General features: G+C 37.4%; 1 protein-coding gene across 1 annotated transcript in view; it reads right to left on the reverse strand.

The window, feature by feature from the left end:
* Nucleotides 1–20,550, reverse strand: part of NAALADL2 (N-acetylated alpha-linked acidic dipeptidase like 2) — a 416,355-nt gene that overhangs the window by 171,957 nt on the left and 223,848 nt on the right. The window contains exon 4 of the mRNA XM_050712534.1: nucleotides 14,858–15,128. Coding sequence (XP_050568491.1) covers nucleotides 14,858–15,128 — 271 coding nt within the window. The remainder of the gene's footprint in view (nucleotides 1–14,857; nucleotides 15,129–20,550) is intronic.

The following is a 20,550-nucleotide window of genomic DNA, read 5'->3' on the forward strand; positions in this document are numbered from 1 at the left end:
ATTACGTTTATTAAATGAATGAACATGAAATTTATAACAACACTTTTAAAAAAGATTCCTATCCCTTCTTTTCTTCTACACTTGAAGACCTGAAGTAAAATTTGTAATAAAAAGCAAAATATTTCTTGCAGTACTTAGTAACAACATCTTATCACATACAGTACAGCAACACTAGCTAAGAGTAGTCAGTTTTGTTTTTACTATATGCAACGGGGCTCAATTAATTGGATCCTTTATCTCTAACATAAAAGAAAAGATTTTAAAGTATACTTTTAAAATAATGTTAGAGAATCCTATATTAATCCAAAGAGTACTACCTTCTCAATAATCTACCGAGAAATAGCTTTTTTTTTTTTTTATTGTATGAAGTTCTGTTTTAGTCACGACATTTTTAACTCCAAAACCAACGAATATCCTTTAATTCTATTTTAGGGATGTTTACAATGTGACATAATTCTCATCTTACATATTCCAGATTTAAGAAAGCCAAATACCCCACATGCAATAACCCACGTTTGATAAACTGCTTTCCTTTGGTAGGAGATAAAAGGATTTATAACAGGTGCTGAAAAAGAGCACTTGTGTACTTGATTTAGATATGGAAGGGTAAATCCTCTTACCCTAAAACTAGGAAATGACTAAATAATGAGCTGTTTTATCCATTTTAATTGGGTACTTACTCTTCAAATTGTTTCGTGCTATGCTGTTTGAAAGATATGACTATTTAGGAACAAATTGCGATGTGCAATATGGTGTTCAGTAGTATTCCCCCATGCATGAAATGAAGTAGGGGTAGGTAATAAAACAAACATTTTTAGGAAAAGTAATTATTTTATGTTAGACTTATTAATAGTTTCTAAGCCCCAAGATGATGCTCGATGAGTTGTAAACATTCTATCTTAGAAATTATGATAAAAATCCCATAAAACCTGAAAAGTCAAGGACTTTAAAAAATGCCCCAATCAAGGCAGTCAGTGGTCTTTTCGCAGTCTCTTCTGCTTCTTCCCAGAATTAAAGAGAATAAAACACCATATTTCATCCAGGCGTGGGTGAAAAAGAGAAAGATGACTTGGAAAGGAAAAGTATGAATAGCTGTATGAAGTAGGTGGCAGCTGGAGTCTTGAAGATGGTGTATGCAATTTTAAAGTTTCACCTTCTTTGCAAATACTATGGCAATTACAGATACATCAAGGAATGACAGAAATAGAAACTCTACTGTGGTTTAGAAAACTAAATGCTATGAATACAATTTATTGAGGACTACTATTCCTCAGAATTAAGAGGATTTGTCCAAAGAGCAAATATGTTATTATAGAAGCATCAACACCTCAGTACAGACAGTTTGCACTTACTACAGCCCCTTCTTTCATTCAGATCAATGCCCTTCATTTGTCCTTTAGCATTCGGCTACTGTTTTCTGGTTGTTGACCCAATAAACGTAACAGAAACATCCAATGCGTGATGCATCGCAGGTAAATAACCTTCAAGTATTCATCCTCCCAAATATATTTGCAAATTGTATCTGAGAAGACAGTAGTCTGTGATCAGGACACAAGCCTAACTTTAATTAAACACTTCACTATAATTTATTTGCACAGCTCTGAAATTGAGGCTGAAGGCAGCACTCAGCAGAGCATAAAAGTAAACTCAAGCTGGCTGTAAATCAAAGCTGGACATCCACAAATGCAAAGAAAACTCGGCAAACATAAAACCAGCTCTTCTCTAAAATTAGAGAAAAGGAAGAAGGAAAACAGGAGATAACTGAGTTGTGCCCAAGTATGCTAAATCATTTGTTAGTGTAAACTCTGCTGTGCTTTCTGACAGGAGCTGCTGCTCCCATTTCTGCCAAAAGCACCTGGCCAATAATCAGGGGAGCACAGCTGTCTGCCTGAGATTCCCACCACCCAAGCCTCCTTGGTTGTCCTATTGCTTGAGCAAGTCAAAGACAAAATGGACAACCTCAGCCATCTTGTACAAATTTACTATATTTCTACAAAAATGTTAATACTCAGAGTTCTCTCTTTCAAACTCTTTTCTTCCCATGGCTCTAGGCATACACAAAAAAAATAAATACGTGGGGAGAGTAGGGGCAGAGAGAGAGAACAACAAGACCTTCTGTGTTAGGGGTTTTGTGGCAGACATGATTACCACCTCTAGTTCAACTGAAGAGCTGAAGGTTGAACTAAGAAAGTAATGTGCAGTTCAAACACTTCTACAGCAATGGTACACGGTACGAGTAGGATCAGTCAGTCTGTTCCTTCCTGCTTAGGACTCACAGGAGCCAAGAGTAACTGCTGTAAATTTTGTTCCAGTTACTAGGTTCGGTATTACCAAAACAGGACAAGATCTAGGCAGGCATGACCACGTAATTGAACATTTAGTAAAATACATACAAGTCAGAGACGAGCTATGAACAAATCAGGTTATAATTTGATGCAGATGACAGTGATTTTTTTGAGTTATTGGTTCTCTTTTCACATGAAAGAATAATTTCCTACTGAGCCACTTTTACTATATAACAAAAAATCCTTTCTTGAAAACTTGGTTTGCATGCAGATGAGGCATCATATCCATTGTTTACAGGAGTTTCCAAATGACACTATCTTTAAAATCCCCGGTGAGCTTTCCACTGTGTGTTTACTTTATAAGCAATTTGGCTTAGAGCCTCAAAACCCAAGCATGCTGTTTTTCAGTAGCAAGTATTACTTACTATGTTTTGTGTTTCCTGTGACACCTGGACATTCCCAAGTCATCAGGGAATCCCTGTAAATAAATTCTGGGGTACTTACACAGAAATGGCTCTGAGAAATCCTGCAAAAAAAACAAACTATGTCAAGTTAACAAACTAAGTAAATGCTCCTGCCCTCTTGGCCAGATTCAGACACCGCTTATCCAGACTTTATTTTCTAGAAGCTCAAGGATTGGGAATCCTGTGCTACTTTTTGTCTTACTAGAGAACTGGGAAGAGAAAAAATAATCTTGCAAAATAATAACCTAATGCATTTCCAAGCAGCTATCCTATCCGAGGCAAACCAAAAATGGATGAATTGTGCAATTTGAATTTGAACATGGTCTCTGAGCCCAAAAAAGCAATCATGCCATATCTGGATTAACTGAAGCTGATTTTGCCTTGCTTATGATATTTAGAGTTGCACCTTATGTCTGGGCAGATTTCATTCACAGAATTTCAATATTGCTCCACACAGTGAGATGCATGGGGGCCCAGATCTGTTCCATGAAGGGCTCTGCTAAAGCTTCTCCTACAGGTTGCTTTTGCTCTTCCAGCAGCATTTTTAGAAAGACACTGGAGTTTAACTTCTTTGCTTGCTTGCTTTTTGCAGTTTATAGCGCTTTTTTTTCCCTGCTATCTCCCAGCGAGACTGAATTAAGATCGAAGCCTTTTTATAGCCTATAGAAAAGAACCTCTTCTGTGTTTTACGGTTACAGAGCCCCAGATAAATCTGAGCTGACATAGTCTGTTCCCTGTTGATAATGCTTATTCAGTAGACTCCTCCCTCTATATCTATTTTGAACTTTATTTTTCCTTCTTTTAATTCATTTCTACTTTTTCTCCCCTCTGCCCCCAATCACATTCTTCCAGTTTCCCTTAAGCAGAAGACAAAACTAATATGAGTGTAACTTCGTAATTCAAGATATTCAGCAAGATATCCTGTGAGGCAAACCTAGTTTTTTCATCTTTTTAAATTAGATTAAAATGCTAATCTAGTTCTTCAGGTATCCTGAAATAAAACATTTTTTTTTCAGGCATATTAAATTGGTATTTATTTTAAAGTCTCTAAGAATATTAATTTGTTTATAAAACATTGAAGGACACGTCATCATTTGAGGCTTAAAATCCTATCCAGAATTTCATTATTTTAAGCTGTCATTAAGTGGTGCTGATTACTTGTCATCTCACAAAGCTCAATAGTGACAAAATTTTAAATTCTAATGTTTCTTTCCTGTACATGAAATATTAGCAATAGTTGCTAAAGCATAAAGCCACAATGATCATACTTTCCTAAGCAGAAATAGTAATCAGTATTTACCAACCTGCTTGGTTTTGCTTATTCAGGGATCATTATTCATGTAAATACACATTTACAAATTACACCGACTGAGGAAAAACTAACAAAAACATACAGAATTGATCATCTGTGATGTTACATCTGAAAAAAAAATCATTACATACATCTGTACAGAGTGAGTTAGAATGGTGTGATTCAAACCTGGCTTTAAAATTTCCATTGAAACTCCTTTATATCACAATCCATTCCCATGATGTCAGAACTCCAAAATTCTCAAGGCCACATTGCAGCAAAGCATAGGTTTTATTGGCTCGCCTCAAACATGAATATCCAGAAGTTGGAGACTGTCCTCCTTCAATGGGCTTTTTATCATATATGGGATAAAAAGGCAAGCATTCCCTCCTGCAGGTCAAGAACGGTGTCATGAGAATGCAAACACTATCAAAGACAAAGCGTGCATGCCAACTGATGTGAAATATTTCATGAAGTGCTTCTGAATCTTTTCAAGTGCAACTCAAATATTTAATTTTTATAACTGTATTTAATATTTGAAACAACATACTCAAAGAAATTAAATTTTGTTAAATTGTTTCATCTTTAGAGTTAATTTGACTGTGTCAAAACAAAAGTATCTAGAAGCCTGACAATCTTCAGGCTTCCAATTTTTGCCATTTTGAAATGGCACAATTTTTAAATGGAAGAGAAGAATGTTTCCCAACCAACTTGCATTCCCGTACATGCACAGTGTACTGAAGTACATACACTTGCTGTACACACACACAAAAACATGTTGTTCTTATTGCAAGTACATAGAAAGATGAGTGGACATCTACCTCAAAAATACAGATGAGCACATATGAGCACAAGAGGAGGTCATCCATTCCATCTAGAGAACACTTGAACTTTCAGAAATGTCAGTGAGAACTCAATTTTCCAGAGTATAATAGATGCTCTTTTACAGAGTACTTGTAGCCATTGCTTGGCCAAACATCACACACTTGAACATAATCATAGAGATGCCTAATCATGTAGTGCTGTAAACACATCAGAGAGTTAAAGCAGCATTTTATCTAATTTGCAGAAGTGAACATGTAGTCGTGAAAAGGAAAATGACATCTTTCATATCTGATGCGAGTTCTGATGCCTTAAATCTTTACACAAATTTATATGTCTCTAAATTATCTTTATAGAAAAAGGACTGGGAAAAAATACACTCTAGAATTACAAATACATTTAGATGGAAGAAAGGGACTCCACTGAGAACAGGGAATACACTTGAGTGATAATGAATTCAAGTGGCCCACAACTGACAAAGACACGTATAAAAAAGGCAGTATATAAGAATAGCATAGCTCTGTGATTATGTCAGTAGACATTTCTATTTTTCAAGTAGCATTTTGGAAATCAAACTTCCCTTACAAGAGACGTGTAAGCATGTGGTTCAGGTATCAGATACTGTAAAATTGTACCACGAAGAAAACCATGTTCTTCATTCTTCCAGGTTTTCAGATTTATTTTTTTAATGCACTCAATACTTTGGAATTGTGAGTTGATCGTGAATTGTGATACTATATCCTGCACTTTTTAGTAAACTGAAGATTTTTATATGGCAGCTCCATCTATCTTTTATTTCAAAAATAGCTACCCTTCATTTTTAAAACGTTTTATTTTTATGAAAAACAGCAGTAATTAAATGGGAGTTCAGGATAGGGCCCTGCCAGGCATCCTCACTGTAGAGCAATTAGTGGCTTGCTTTTGCAAAGGTTAGGGTGATGATTTTTCTGAATTGAGCCAAATTTCACACAGATATCTGAGCATTCATCTCTGTTAGGTATCAGCAGAAACACCATGGAGAATTTGTGAAGTTGATTCCTATGCTCTCAGCAGGGACAGAAAATCCTATAGAAAGAGAGGAGGTGCCGTGCAAAGGACGGGAACTGCTTCATTTTAGAAAAGGGACCCGTGAATTGTTCACCTTGTACAGTGGGGTCCCATTAAACTGTATCTAAAAAGGAAAGATGGAAAAATGTTTAAATTACCTAAAACATACAGGAAAGTCTGCAGGGAAACTGGAATCTCGGCAATTTGATGAGAGGATGGAGTAGTTTGGCCTCTGGCATCATACAACTGATTTCAGTGGTACCACAAAAGCTTCACCATTGCAGCAGCCCTGTCGGAGCTCTGGAGCTGAACAGAGCTTCCCTGATCTTCCACAGCCTGGAATCCAGGTCAGCCTCTTTTACGGCAGGAGAAAGATGCTCAGTATTATTGTAGTAATAGTACTTTACAGTATAGTTTTCAACAAATGCAGTTAGGGACATTATTACCGAACTACCAGATGCTACAGAAATCTGCACTCAACTCTTTCTCTTCCCCTGGTATGATCTCTCCCGCACAGGATATTGAACAGCCAACAACAACCAAAACAAAACATCCTAGAAACTGAGAGGTCAGCATGTACTCTCATAAATCCTGATTCCACTACAATTTTTCTCGCTATTCCAACAAGAGGCACATTTCTCGAATTTCAACAAACATAATTCAACAGACAAGACAAAGAATGCACAATCATCATTCTCAAAAATAATCACTATTTCTACCACCCACTGAAAAGGTTCACCTCAACACTACTTCATTTCTCTTTACATTTTTGGTACCTACTTTACAAACAATATACATTGTGAAGAAATTATCTTTGTTGTCTGTGAAGAAAATCGAAAAATTACGAAAGCTCATTCCAGGCAGAGCAGCTCTACATGCCTTAAGACAACAGCAATAAGATAACCAGGAATACTTCTGAACAGAAGCAGGCAGTCTTGCCCATCAGATCCTGAGCCTAACACTGTCCACGCTGATAAAATTTCTCAATTTCACAACTGTAAGATTTTTCTTCTAGTCTTATGATGCAAGAATTTTGTAGGTGAAAGGACAACATGTATGAAGACATGAAAAATATTTTTGAAATAAAATTTTTGATCAAAAGAACGATATAGAAATTCATTTGCCAGTAATATTATTTCTAGCTTTTCATACTACTTCACCTTCTAAAATACTCCCCGCGATCGTGCCTGGCAAGCAGTGACCCGCAGTAGAGGAACATCTCTCCCTGATGACAACGCAGCAGGAGCTTTCTTGCATACTTAAGAAGCTTTGCTTTGTGACAGTGGAAGCGGCTGCCAGACCTCGTCTATCCTTATTCACCTCTGTCTGCCCCTTGAAGATATCACTGCAAAGCAGTGAATCTTAGAGGAGACAAGACTAACTCTATATGGTAACATAATTCAGTGGAAAGAAGATAAATTCCTTGAAGCATCTTCTTTCTCACACACACCTACTCTTGGGCCAGTCACAAGCTGGTGATTGATCGTTCACCTTCTCTTTGAACTGCAGAGCACAAGAACATAAGAAATAATTATGAGGACAATACAGATATTCCTCATGATTAATTCACATTAAGGCTGTCTTAATGAATGAGATAAACACAGTAACTAACATATATTATGTGAGATGTCAGACATTAGATGTATTTGAATTTAGTGGAAGAGACTGCACAGCAGACCAAAAAAAAATATTCCTCATTTTAGAAAAAAGGAAGCCCTTGTTCATCTTTGTTTAGTTCACAATTATTATTTTTTTTAATCATTTTTAAGTGGATACTTCTCTCCTGGGATAGCAGCTTGAAGTGGTGGATGCAGTCAAGTGCTGTGCCTCCAACCAGCTCAAAAGTGAAATCCTGAACAAAAGCTTTTTCTCAGGACATTTTAGTCCAGCCAGCGAACAGGCTCTGGCATTTTGACAGGTCACATACACACACAATACACTCCTACAATTGCACCTGGATACCAGACATAGACTTGCGTATGGTTAGTAACTAGGTCATTGTTCAGTTCTTCTATATTTTTTTGAACCAGTTGTATCAGAGCTGAAACTATTCTGCACACTTTTTTCATTCAGCTCTGAAAGGCTTTCAAAACATATTAGCTTCAAAGGGTTTTCCTTAAGAGAGATTTTCTTAGCTTTTTGGTCTTTCTTATTATTAAGGCTCTGTGTCCAGGATTAAACCATTCCCAAAAGCAGTCTCTAAAACAGTCCATTCTTTGCTCTTTTACACCACAAGTCTTCAACAAAGATTTTTCATAAAACTAGCTAAAATCTGTCTTTACTATATTTTTCATATTATAGGAAGCCTCATCCTCAACTAGCTTAAATTATGTTAAAAAAAAATTAAGGTATGCTTATTTTTTTATCAGTTAATTTTTTTATCAGTTATTTTATTATATATTTTATATACTTATTTTTTTTTATCAGTTGTCCCTTTTTAATGTAATTTTTTTAATCCCAGTAATTTTTTAAATGTTGACAATACTTGCTTTATAATCTTCCTGTTGGAGGAAAGTTTTGGGTTTGTTTTTAAGATAAGCAAGGTCCCTTCAAGGCAGTTTCAAGCCTTCAAAATACTGGAGAATTTTAAGGGAAAAATCCATAGAAACCAAACCAAATAGCTCACAACAGAAGCAGTTTTTGCATGGAATTCCTCCTCTGAGGAGGAGTTATGTTTGCAAACATAAACAGAAACAAATTATTAGATCATGTAACAGCACTCTAAACCAGGTTTGCTGTTGGTAGGTCCATATTTGCTAAGAAGATATAAAAGAAAGTGGAGGGAGCTGGTAAGTTAGCGCTTGCTAAGCAAAATATGTGCCTTGTGCTTCTGCAGAAAAATTTCCATTTGACTTGCACTACCCTTCTATTCAGGTTTGCACCAAATAACATTAACAAAAACTGGGCATGAAAGAAGAATAACTGGGCAGATATCAACCCAAGTATCTACTGAACTGCACGGGAAATTATGACTTGCCTGGTCTAAATCATACAATAAGATAATTAAAGGGAAAAATATTTCTCCAAGATCCATGCATTTACAGAAGTATTTTCACTTGTATTCTTTCAGTGACTAACAACAGACAAAATTCAACTCTGGTTAAAAACGATACAATTCTCCTGAATTTCAATAGGAGTTTTACTTACACTGAAACCTGAATCAAGCATCAAATCAATTTCCCATGTTTTCACTGTTTGCATCCTTTAGTTTTTACCATGATATGGGAATATATATATAATGTTTATGGTTCAACATTGGTCCCTCTCAAATTTTGTACTTATTGAAAAGTGCCTTTAGCTGAGTATGTGCAATGGCATGGAAGTGCTCAGTGATCTGTTACATCTGTCGATATCAAGATGCCTCACATCTTTCGCTTTATTTTGCATTTTAAAATACTCATTTATTATCGGTACTATTATTGAAATGCCATTACTGATATTTTATTACTAAAACATCAGTACAGCATTCACTCAATTATAAAACAGCAGAAGGTTTTGCAGCAGTAGCCATTTGCATCTTTGAAACCCTACCCCTTGACGATACAAAAATCTTGCAGCAGTATTAACTGGGCTCTTCTGCGTGATGAACCACTATTATTTTAGGGAACTGTAAAACTTTATTTATGAATGGTTATATGATATATGCCAGAAAACTGACAGGATGTTCTGCAGGAAATCTCTTCAGTGATATTTTTTGTAGTTCTTGACTGCAAATTTAAATTATATAACCTTCACATTGCGTTTCACAGCTTTCTATATGTAATTAAAATGGAGTGGCAGCTATGCTGTAGTTAATGTTGACTGTTGTTTTCTGTTTAAAGGTCAAGTCTATTCTAAAATCCATATTCTTAGTGAGATTGTCTTGAAAATTTGCTGTATCTGCTTAGTATGCAGAGCAGTGGTCTAAATTATGATTATTTGTGGAAGAGGTTTCTGAGAAACTCTTCTATAAATAAAGGATAAATAAAGCTCCTCTAAACCATCTAAATGTTACAAAAAATCACAGGATTCTTCTCATTTGTGTGCATGTGTTATTCAACCTATAGCCCTAGCCATCTGCAAATTGACTGCAGTTGCTAGGGATTCATTTTAGCTAGTACATGTCTCTTTGGAGAAGGAATTTTAGAAAATGTTAATAAAGATAATAACGAACTAAACTGGCGTGCCTAAAAGAATTAAATGTACACTTTTATCAAGATTCCCCCTAGCCTGATATTTTTCACCAATGTGCCATCACAAATGACCGAAAGACTTAGGGTGAGATGCTGTGATTATTTAATCTGAATTATATGCACTCTCTGCCTTTGGAATTCAAGAAGTGCAAGTAAGCATGTTGCAGAAGGCTCATTTGGAAATTTTGCCTGGGGATAAAATAACCTGGGAATATTTTTAAAATATTCTAAAACCAAACTGCTGAAACCAATCTTAATTCAGAAATACTGTTAAGGAAACTACTACTGATTAGCTAGAGGGAAGATTAAAAAATAATAAGGGTGCACTAATAACATTTGCAGCACAAAGAAACCAAATCAAATGAAAGCAAGCTGTTGGGTCAAGGAGTTCCTGATGCGCTGTCCCTCCAGAGGAACTCATAACTTTTTGGTGCAGAGCTAGAAATATAGAGAACTTAAGTTCCGCAAAGCAACAGAGGAGTGCTGCAGTACTGTAAAGACTTAGCAGAGAGAGAAGAGGACTGTAGGGCACACAGTCAATAAGATTAGAGGAACTGGCATCAAAGGAGAGGAAGGCTCCCATCTTCCTGCACAGAGTGAAGAACCTGTAAAAGAAGGGGACGGATGGGAAAATGGGTTATCCAATGAAGTGAGCAACCCCCCCGCTCCTTATGCAAAATCTGGTAAGAATCTGCACACTGCTTCCCTTATTCCTGCCTTGCCAGGATTGAAAAATGGTGAGATCACCACCGAATGAGCTTAACATATGGGTTTTTACTTCTCGTATCATTCCAGGTTGCATTAATCTCTGTGGTGGGTTCTCATTTAGCTGAGAAAACGTCACTGAAACAAATGAACCAGAGCAGGCTGATATGTTATCAACAGATGTAGAGCATCTCTTCAGCATACTGCAGACACAGAGGCAAACAGTTGGCATTCTCACTTCTCTGCCCCTCCAAAACGAAGATATTGCTGGCTGAGCCGGGAACAAAAATGCCTAAAAGCAGCAGACATTTGGAACAGAGACATGCGTAGTCAGTCAGAGAACATAGATGATGGCAGGGAAGCGAGGTGAAGCAGTGAAGGAGTCCAAGCAGCCAGGGAACAGGGATGGACGAGAGGCTGCAGCATAAAGGAGATGTGCTGGATGTTGGGAGAACTGCTTTGGAGATTGGGATGATTCTTTTCCATCCACAAAACCTTCAAATTCCTGCCCACATTTGTATTCCCATTTCAAGGACTCTCCACGCAGCATATGCCAATACTTGTGCTGGTCCTGCATCCGCCCCTGCTTCTTGAACCAGCATGGTCCTTTCAGTGTGTGAGGTCCAGGAAAGGAAAGCGATATTTCCCCAGAGTTGCTGAGAGTGTCCATGATAAAAACGAATAAATAAATAAAAACAGGAACAACAAAGACCTAACAGGGAGCTGGTGCAGTCCACAGGGAGTTGTTTTTTTCCTGAAGAATTACAGGAGTACAGCAGAGCATAAAGTAATGCTATATAATGAAGGATACTAAATACCGGTTTAAGATATTAACACAGATTTAGGATTGCTAAAGGTTCCGCGAACACTTCCATAAAGCAAAAAGTGAATAAATTTTAAATCCTTGAAGTGAAGGTGAGGAAAACTTCAACTCGCATAAAACTTCAGAAATTGAAGGAACACGAAGTAAAGATCATCTTCATTTTGCTTTAATTAGTCCGGCCTTGACTATTGTCTCAGCACACCATGACATCTGCCAGTATTCTCTCTTTACTGTTACTAAAGGAACAGGGAACGTTGCAGAACGGGCATGGACTGTTTGTTTTTGCCTGAAATTCTCTGCGGGCCTACTTGCAGCCCCGCGCCTTCTGCCGTGCTTCCGTCCCAGGCATGACCGCGCTCACGCTTCCCTGCGCTCAGGAGATCACTGCTACCTGTGGGTTACAAGGCACACCTATGCCGGCACCACTCACAAATTTGGTACCCAAAGAAGCACACGGTCTCCGCAGGTTCCCCACACCTCTCCTCGGACCACACCAGCGGCTGTTCAGCTCGTCCCTCCAGCACCTACCAAGGACAGCACACGCAGCTCGGCTCGTGAGGACGGTCACACAACATGGGCATGGAACAGCACATTCAGATTCACTGTGCTGCGCCTGCTTGGAGTCTGGCTAGGTGCTGTTTGACAGCACATTTTGCTTTAACGCATACATTCGATGCCGAGCAGTTTCACTTTTATGTATGCTGTGGGCCAGAGTGGCTTTCCCATTTTCATTAAGCAGACAAAAGGCTTAAACTCTGTAAAAGGCCATTGGTATTTAACTTTTCATAAAAATATATTTCACGTATATCACTCTTTCCTTAGGCTGACCTGGTCTATGGTGTATTATTTACATACCCGCTGCAATATCTATTTTAAAACTGATAAGACAGCTTTCTCCAGAACTGTAGGCTGCCTTGCCTGTCATCGTGATGGGTAAACAGTGTCACCTTTTCAGGGCCCAATGAATTATAAAGAAGTAGTAAAGTGCACCATCCATCACAATGGCACTGAGTAGGTTTTTGAAGTAGATTTCAGATATCACAAATGCTGTTTAGACTGTTACCAGAAAGCACAAATTGGACGGCTCATATACAATGGCCATATGATGAATGGACATGACAGGTCGTCAAAGAAAATGAGTCCTGCTATTCTACAAATAACCTTGTCAACATGAAAGTAGAGCTGTACCTCTGCTGGTAGACAGACTGCAATGAACTAATGGTTTTACGTGCTTGAACTTCTTGCAAACCAAATATACAAATGAAATACAACGGAGCAGTGGCATTCAAGCAATATTAGCAATTCAACCTGATTATGTGACACATAATAGAAATTTTCTGCTAAGGATGTGTCACATTTGAAAGAAAATTATTCAGATTATGAGTAGCTGTTACAAGAGTATCTTTTTGCAGGAAAACCCTCATGATTTTGCAATCACAACCAACTGCAACATATTCAAAATACGCAATTTGTAGTTCCACAGCAAGCAATCAAGTCACCTTCTGATGGCTGAACCCAGCAACAGACATCACCTGCTACACCTCATTCAAAGTTTTTCTACCTCCATTACTTTAAATAGTAAAGATTATTGTGTACGATAAAAAGTCAGAAAAGTTAGATTGCTACCAATTTCTCTGTAGACTAAACTAAAAGGCAAATTTCCCTTTTGGGCAAAATTTGATTTAAAGACATTTAGGGTAGACTTTTCAAAGAATAAAAGAAAACATCTCTGAGGGTGCTAGGTATCTCAAAAACAGACTGTAAAACTGTGCACAGGGAGCCAACCTTTGGCTCAAATGCAAGCTCCCAAGGTTTTTGTCAAAGCCAAGGTACATCCCTGTTGATAGTACACAGGCAGTGTATGTGGTCATTTCTTCAGAATTTAATCACAGAGAAAAGTGTCCTGAAATATAACTAAAAGTAGTACATGTGTTGCTGGTAATAATGTCAAAAGATTCTCCCTAGTACATTCAATTTCCTTTAATCTGATGAATTTGCTAGCAACGCATTTATTTTCATGAAATAAATCTCAAAGGCCACAACTGTACTTTTATCTCATTACAGCTACTCTTATTAGGTTACTGTGAGAAAATATATACTGAGTGATAAATGTGATAAGCTAAACCCATTCATTAGTACTTTTTACTTGCCCATAGAAAAGTTGAATTGTACACGATGCAAGTTAAGACTTACCCTTGCTTACTTCATTTCACTTCTAAATATCAAACCTAAATATGAAGTTATTGTTTTATGGGTTTATTCATTGATAGAGCCCCAGCACAGAGGCTCTAAGGTGATAATGAGCATGAAACTCAATCTGGAAAACAGTGCACAAATCCAGGAGATAGAGAGAAGTCTTTCTCCCAAAGGAAAATGAGAACTCCAGTCCTCCTTGTCTCTGGACTAAATCCTTTGGACTAAAAGGCTTTGATGCTTTCCAGAAGGAGAAGCAGAAGCAGGATGAGAAAGTGGAGGATATGAATTTCTACCAGCCCTCAAATTTCTGAACGTCCAAATTTCAAAATGATGTTAGTAGTCCATAAAATGGGCTAGTTAACATGATGCAACTTTCACCATTTTTACTCATTTCAAGATTTCCACAACGCATTACATTTTATCAATAAATATTATGGGCAAACACTGTCACAAGCAAAAGCAAAGTGAACAAGAGTTGCATTTTACTGCTCAAAATTCAGTAACTGATATGCAATATAAAATATTCTTAAAATATAAAGATATTTTGGAAGAGGTACCCTCCAAACTCAAGGCCAACTTTTCCTACGTAGTCTTTTAATTTTTTAAGTCATGAAAATGAACTAATAAAGAAAACTAATAAAGAAACTAAGACAATCACCACTCACACCCCCCTGCATCACTGAAGGTAACGTATAACATTTTAAAAAGGAGAAATACAACAGTACATTTACATTGCAATTCTTATATTTCAGAAATATACATTGAGGTTTATGCTATCTCAGATAGGAAATGTAGATCATGACATAGCTTTCATACTTTCACACCCAAACAATAAGTACCAATTCATCAACTGAGATACTTATTAAAAACAAAAAACATAAACCTAACACCAACATAGGAAGCCTTCAGGTTTGATTATTTTTTAAGTTTGACTTGAGATTTTTACTGGTATTTATCACAGTTAACTTAAGGCTGGTCAATTTGTCACGTTTACTTTGCCAGTCAAGTTCAATGGAAGCTATTTCAACACAAATGACAAACAGTCACATTACCTCAAGTGTTCCTTTGGCAGAGTAAGCTGCATATGAGTACAGGAGGTCTTGGCTATGAAGAGTTTTGGTCCCTCTGTTGCATTGCAGTCCATCAGGATAAAAGCATTCGCCGCTGTTTTTCAGAGTTACTGTGTTTGAAGAAGAGCCCGGTAGGTCAAGCAAAACAGAATAATTTACCAGCTGGACATCTTCAAGGCCATGAGAAGTCCATTGACCCAGAATTTTCATTGCAGTGTCTACATCATCTTCTCTAGGGAACTGTAAGAAATCTCTGGGGAACAAACAAGCAAACAGTTTCACGTTATTTCCCACCAAGACACTTGCACCTTAACGTGCATTAACGTGCAGCAGTCTATAATATTATTTGAATGAAACATGGGATTCACGATGGATCATCAAACATGCATTAAAAATAAATCACCCTTCGTTTTCTTTGCAAATAATTTCTTACCATTTACAAGGCAAAAGCAAACACTTTTGGGGAAATGAAAGTATGGAAAAAATGTTTATAGGAAACACACCCAGTTGAAATGTAAAGAATCAGTGGAAATTATCACAACAATTGTTTCAAAATTCATCTCTATGGAGCTGCTCAAGTTTCTGATACCATCAATTTAACCAACAACTGAGCAGAAAAGAATGCTGTCTGAAGTAATATTTCAGGGACTTCAGCGAGGGAGTGGTGTGGAAAATTAGTTATATTATGTTTGGCTTAAAATCATCAAGTAAAGCAAATCTGCTAAGCAGAATGGAACTGTTTCCCCAAATATTGTGTTAGTTGTGGGAAGGGGTTCCTCAGACTTCCTACCTGAGCCAACAGCTTGGCATGCACACGACATGAGCCTAAAAATTAATTTGGCAGTATTGACCAGATGGGCCAAGAGGGCCTTGAGATAGGTTGGTTTGGGTTTATATCACTGTTGGACACCTGCTACCAGATGGATCATAGGACAAAAATGGTGACAGCATGGAAGGGCCACCCTCCTCCCAGCAAGTGCTAGAAGATCCCAGATGTAGAGAGTATTTTATGGATAATTTTAGAGGACTGATGTAAGAAAAGTAGGGCACAAATAAAAAGCAGCATTATTCAAATAAAATGTGCTATCTAAATGCAGTACAAAAACTTAGGGAATATTTGTTGAGTTTCTTGAAGACATTCTATTTTTTAATTTTTTGTTAGATTTGAAGCTCATGGGATTGAGAAACAAAATTAAAGATAATGGTTTCCAAGCACAAATACACTGACACTGCCAGGAAGTCCTGTTCACAAACTTCACTTCACAAAAAGGATGATTTTCAAAATGATATTTAGACGCTTTAGGGTCCTCAAAAAACTCTTAGAACTTTAAAAAGTACCCCAGCCATCCTGCACACACTAAAAGCAATATTTGATAATGCATATTCATTTTAAAACCATTACTGCAGGTGATAAATATCTGAGAATCCCACCAAGCACATGCTTGCATTTATAGACACCCTGTGACACTGAGCCATGAGCTGCAAAAGCCGCAGGCAGGGCAGAGCAGGCTGGCCATGCCAGGGTCTGCACCAGTGCCCCAGAATACACCACCAAGGAACAGTTATGATGGAAAGAAAGCAGAAAGACTCCCCATCTACCCCGACAAAGCCTTAAAAAAAAAAAAAGAAAAAGTGAAGTTATAGCATCTCTTACAGCCTACAAAACACTCAAAAAACACTAGTGTGATCGGTGTGCATTACCTGGATTAAATAAAGATTCCAATATACAATGGATTTACAAAACAAATAACGAATGAAAAATACACTATTTAAAGAATTGTGTTGTATCACCGCCTGCATCACAGTAACAAGGTTATCAACGTACAAAGTTCACAGCCTTTACAAGAACCCTGGACTTACGTTACAGACTTCAGAGATCCTGTCAGGAGGAGTAATTGTCAAAGGTTATTCTTGCAGAGTTAATTTTTTTAAATTATCTAAAATAAGTCTTCAAGCAATCTACAGAAAATGGACAAGTTAAACCAATCAGTAGTATATTACAAGTTTCCAATTTCATCTGCTCCCACTAATGTAATGACATAAACTTGGGCACTGCAGAAACACGAAGTTTTTTGATTAACACAATCATTAACAGAACATTCACGTTTTCCACTGGTGATGGACCCATTAATAGGATAAGTAACTTCAAGAAACTTATCCCAGGCCAATAAGGTTATGACACATTGCAACAAGAAGGAACCAGTTTCAATAAAAGGAATTAAGCATTAAAAGAAGACAGGGATACAATAACCAAGCTACTCCCTCAGTAATAGAAGTTACTTTCTACTTTGTAATTAAGTAAGCCTGCCTTTGAAGCTTTTGTGACAACAGAACTGATTAGGTTGAAGAAATGAGCACACTAACTGTTCACTCCATAATTTCTTTATAGGATGTTAAAATCAAATTGCAAATCACAAGCAAACATTTTATTAAAATAAATCAGCACATATAAGACTACTTTGATAAATCTTACAAGCAACACAATACCGAGGGTTGTTGTTTTACAGATTTCCTACAATGACTGTCCTGCACTTACCCTTGATATAATTCTGCTGACTTCATGGACTTAAAATCCAAGGTAAATTTAACCCATTATTTTTATTACATTCTAGCTGGACAACAAATGCAATGTAAAAACGGTATTTCCTAAGACAGACCAAATTTAGAATAGCATCAAGTTTGTCTGCCAGTCCATCTTGGCTGTTAAAAAAAAAAAAAAAAGCACAACACTTCACACACACTTCATAGTCACTCTCTACATCGTGTCCCATAACTTACTTAAAACTGACGGAGCATTAAGATTCATAGCAGTAAGACTTAAGCAGTCGAAACAGGCCCTGAGGACAATTATGCCTCTCACTTCTGCAAGCATATCAGTAGGAATCAATAGCAACGCGATTGCCAATTTCCATTTACAGTATGACCTTTAATAACGTCAGCCAAATTTTTGTATTCCCGCACATTAAAACAACCCTTTATTCAGCTATGTGTCTAGCTTCAGTCAATGGGAATAACCGCAAAGTTAATGGTCAGATCTCAGTTACTGTAAATCTGCATAATTTATTGAAGCAGAGCCACCAAGGATGTAAGAATTGGTCTCAAGTTAGAATCAATGTTAATAACAATAACCATCAGAATAATACTGTGTATTTATCTGATGTTCTCCAAGGGATTTCTACGAGTTACTTTCTTTTACTTTCTAATACATATCAGATTTAGATAAGATATTGAACTAACAGATCAAAACGGACCATAAAATTGTTTTCATGCATGTTTTGCTCCATCTCAGGTACGCTTGGTTTCTGAACTGAAAAAAAAAAAAAAAAAAGAAAAGAATTGCCCTTAACTCTGAAAGCATATACCATTTTACTTCAGATAAAGTTTTCCCACTTTGATATGCTGAAAAGATCAAGAAAATGTTTCTGAAGACACAATCTTAGACTTCCAATTAACAAGATTATTTTACTGCCTGATCGGTTGAATGTTCTGGTGAGTTAAGACAAGCAGACCAGTACTGCTGAAGGTTCAAAGCTCTGAAGCTTCAGGAATAATTTGAAATAAGCTGAAGATACATCTGTAATGAATCCATTCTTTCTGCAGCCTCTGCAGTTCCAGAAGACCAATATTTAACAGATGATTAAAAAAGATAAATGAGCACATACACGCACAAAATACAGAAATTTCATTTTAAAATTGGTAAACATGGCAAACATGGACCTGAGCAAACAAACCAGCTGCTTGCTGCTTCTGATACACTGGGACGCTGCAAAACACCATTCAAAAGGTACTGACAAATCACAACAGGTCACTGTAAGAATCAAAAGATGGATCAATTTAACGGTATCATAATTCCTTATCAATTCTATTAATTTTAAATTGAATTTTAAAAATCTCCAGGGAGAAAAATTTCCCTGATACATGAAAAACTCCTATATTAAATGTTGCCTTTTTTTTCTTTAAAGATTTAATGTCTATACTGATATCTGCCTACATTTGCTGGCCTATTAAAAGGACAACTTTGAGTTCCACTTTTGCAGTTAGAAGTGTATCCAATTTTTATTTTCACAATTTTTAACTGTTAATTTTTACCTTTTTTTTTTTCTTCCCTTTCCATTTCACTGAAATCGGGGTTTAAGTAAGAAAGAGAACAAATATAATTTTGGAGTTTTTATGTGCCAGATTTTCAGCTGGGTAGCTGTTTTTAAAGTTTGGGGGTCACAACGAATTCATTAGAAAAGATTTTTCGCAAACAATGTCAGATCAAAGTGTTATCTTGGCTAATATGTTGTTTACAACAGTAACTGGTGGCAGATGATCAAACGAATGCAAGAAACACATCATATGGGGTTATTATATTTATAGGTTTCCATGCATATGTCTTTTTTTCCTACCTGCAAACGTGTCCAGGCTGAGTTTTAAAAATGTGTACATATGCTGAGTACATATTTTCATATTTTCTTGTAGTTTCAACCCACTACAAGCAGAGATATTGCTGCTTCAGAAGTGCTGGACGTGCGCACAGCACTCGCATGGACCAACTGCTCAGCATATGCACAAGCATTTTTCCCAGTTGCTGATACAGTATCTGTTTGCATCCATCACATTTACTGTGTGTAGACACAGTGACCCAAATGTTTCCAGGAAATACCACCTGCCCAAGCTACATCTGCCTGCATTTTAATTGCATGTTCCTGGTAATTAGGGTGCTCAGCTGGCCCATCTCCAGCCTGCCTGATCGCATTTCCCATGGTCCGGACTGACTGCCACAAATCTGCTGATTCCACAAGAAAAATTCCAAGTACAAGAGAGGAAAAATATTCATCAGCATGTTAAATTATTTAAGAGAAACATTCTCATGGTGTAAGCAGCTGACTGCGTGCAGCTTGGCGCAGAGGGGATGCAGTTGTCTGAAGGTATCAAGAACCACGTCGGGATCTTTAGGGGACCTTGCAAGGCCTCCAGCAGCTGCTGGAGCAGTCCCATGACACATCCTCTGTCACATCTGCCATGACTCTACATTCTGCACACTCTAGGCATAGATTTCACACTGATATTGACATTATTTTTGTGGTATTCATTGATCACAAGAAATGTGGTGCTGCGTTCTTTCATGTCCCACCATGGGGTCTGCAGTGACCATGGGGACACCACTTCCTAAATCATACACATACAAGGTGATGCCGGCCTAGAACATGAGCGCAATGCAAAGCTATGGCTAAACATAACATTTGGACACTAGATAGAGCCACTACGTGACAAGATGCTGCTTCTTACATACGCCTGTTTTTTGGCTGGGTAGATAAGCCACTGCAGCAGCCTCTGCAGGCAGGACCTACCACCCCTTAGTCCCTCCCTGTAACCTGTTCTGCCTGATAAACCTACACACAGCTCGTCTGGATACAGTGACAAATGCATGCTCTGTCCTAGTAAAAGGACAGCTAAAAGCACGTTCAGTCTTAGGTAGCCAAGTATCACATCTGACATCAAGCACTTCCTGATCTGCACCAGCGTGTCTATGGACACTACATAGTACCTACCATAGAGGTGCTACATGCTACTGGCATGAAGCAGTATTTTAACGACAGTTCACTCTCCACAGAATAAATGTAAGTCATAAACCCATAAAAATACATAACATGAGACAATAGAATACCAGTTCTAGATTTGGTAATACA

Source organism: Cygnus atratus, chromosome 9, assembly GCF_013377495.2.
Source record: "Cygnus atratus isolate AKBS03 ecotype Queensland, Australia chromosome 9, CAtr_DNAZoo_HiC_assembly, whole genome shotgun sequence".
Classification (NCBI taxonomy): domain Eukaryota; kingdom Metazoa; phylum Chordata; class Aves; order Anseriformes; family Anatidae; genus Cygnus; species Cygnus atratus.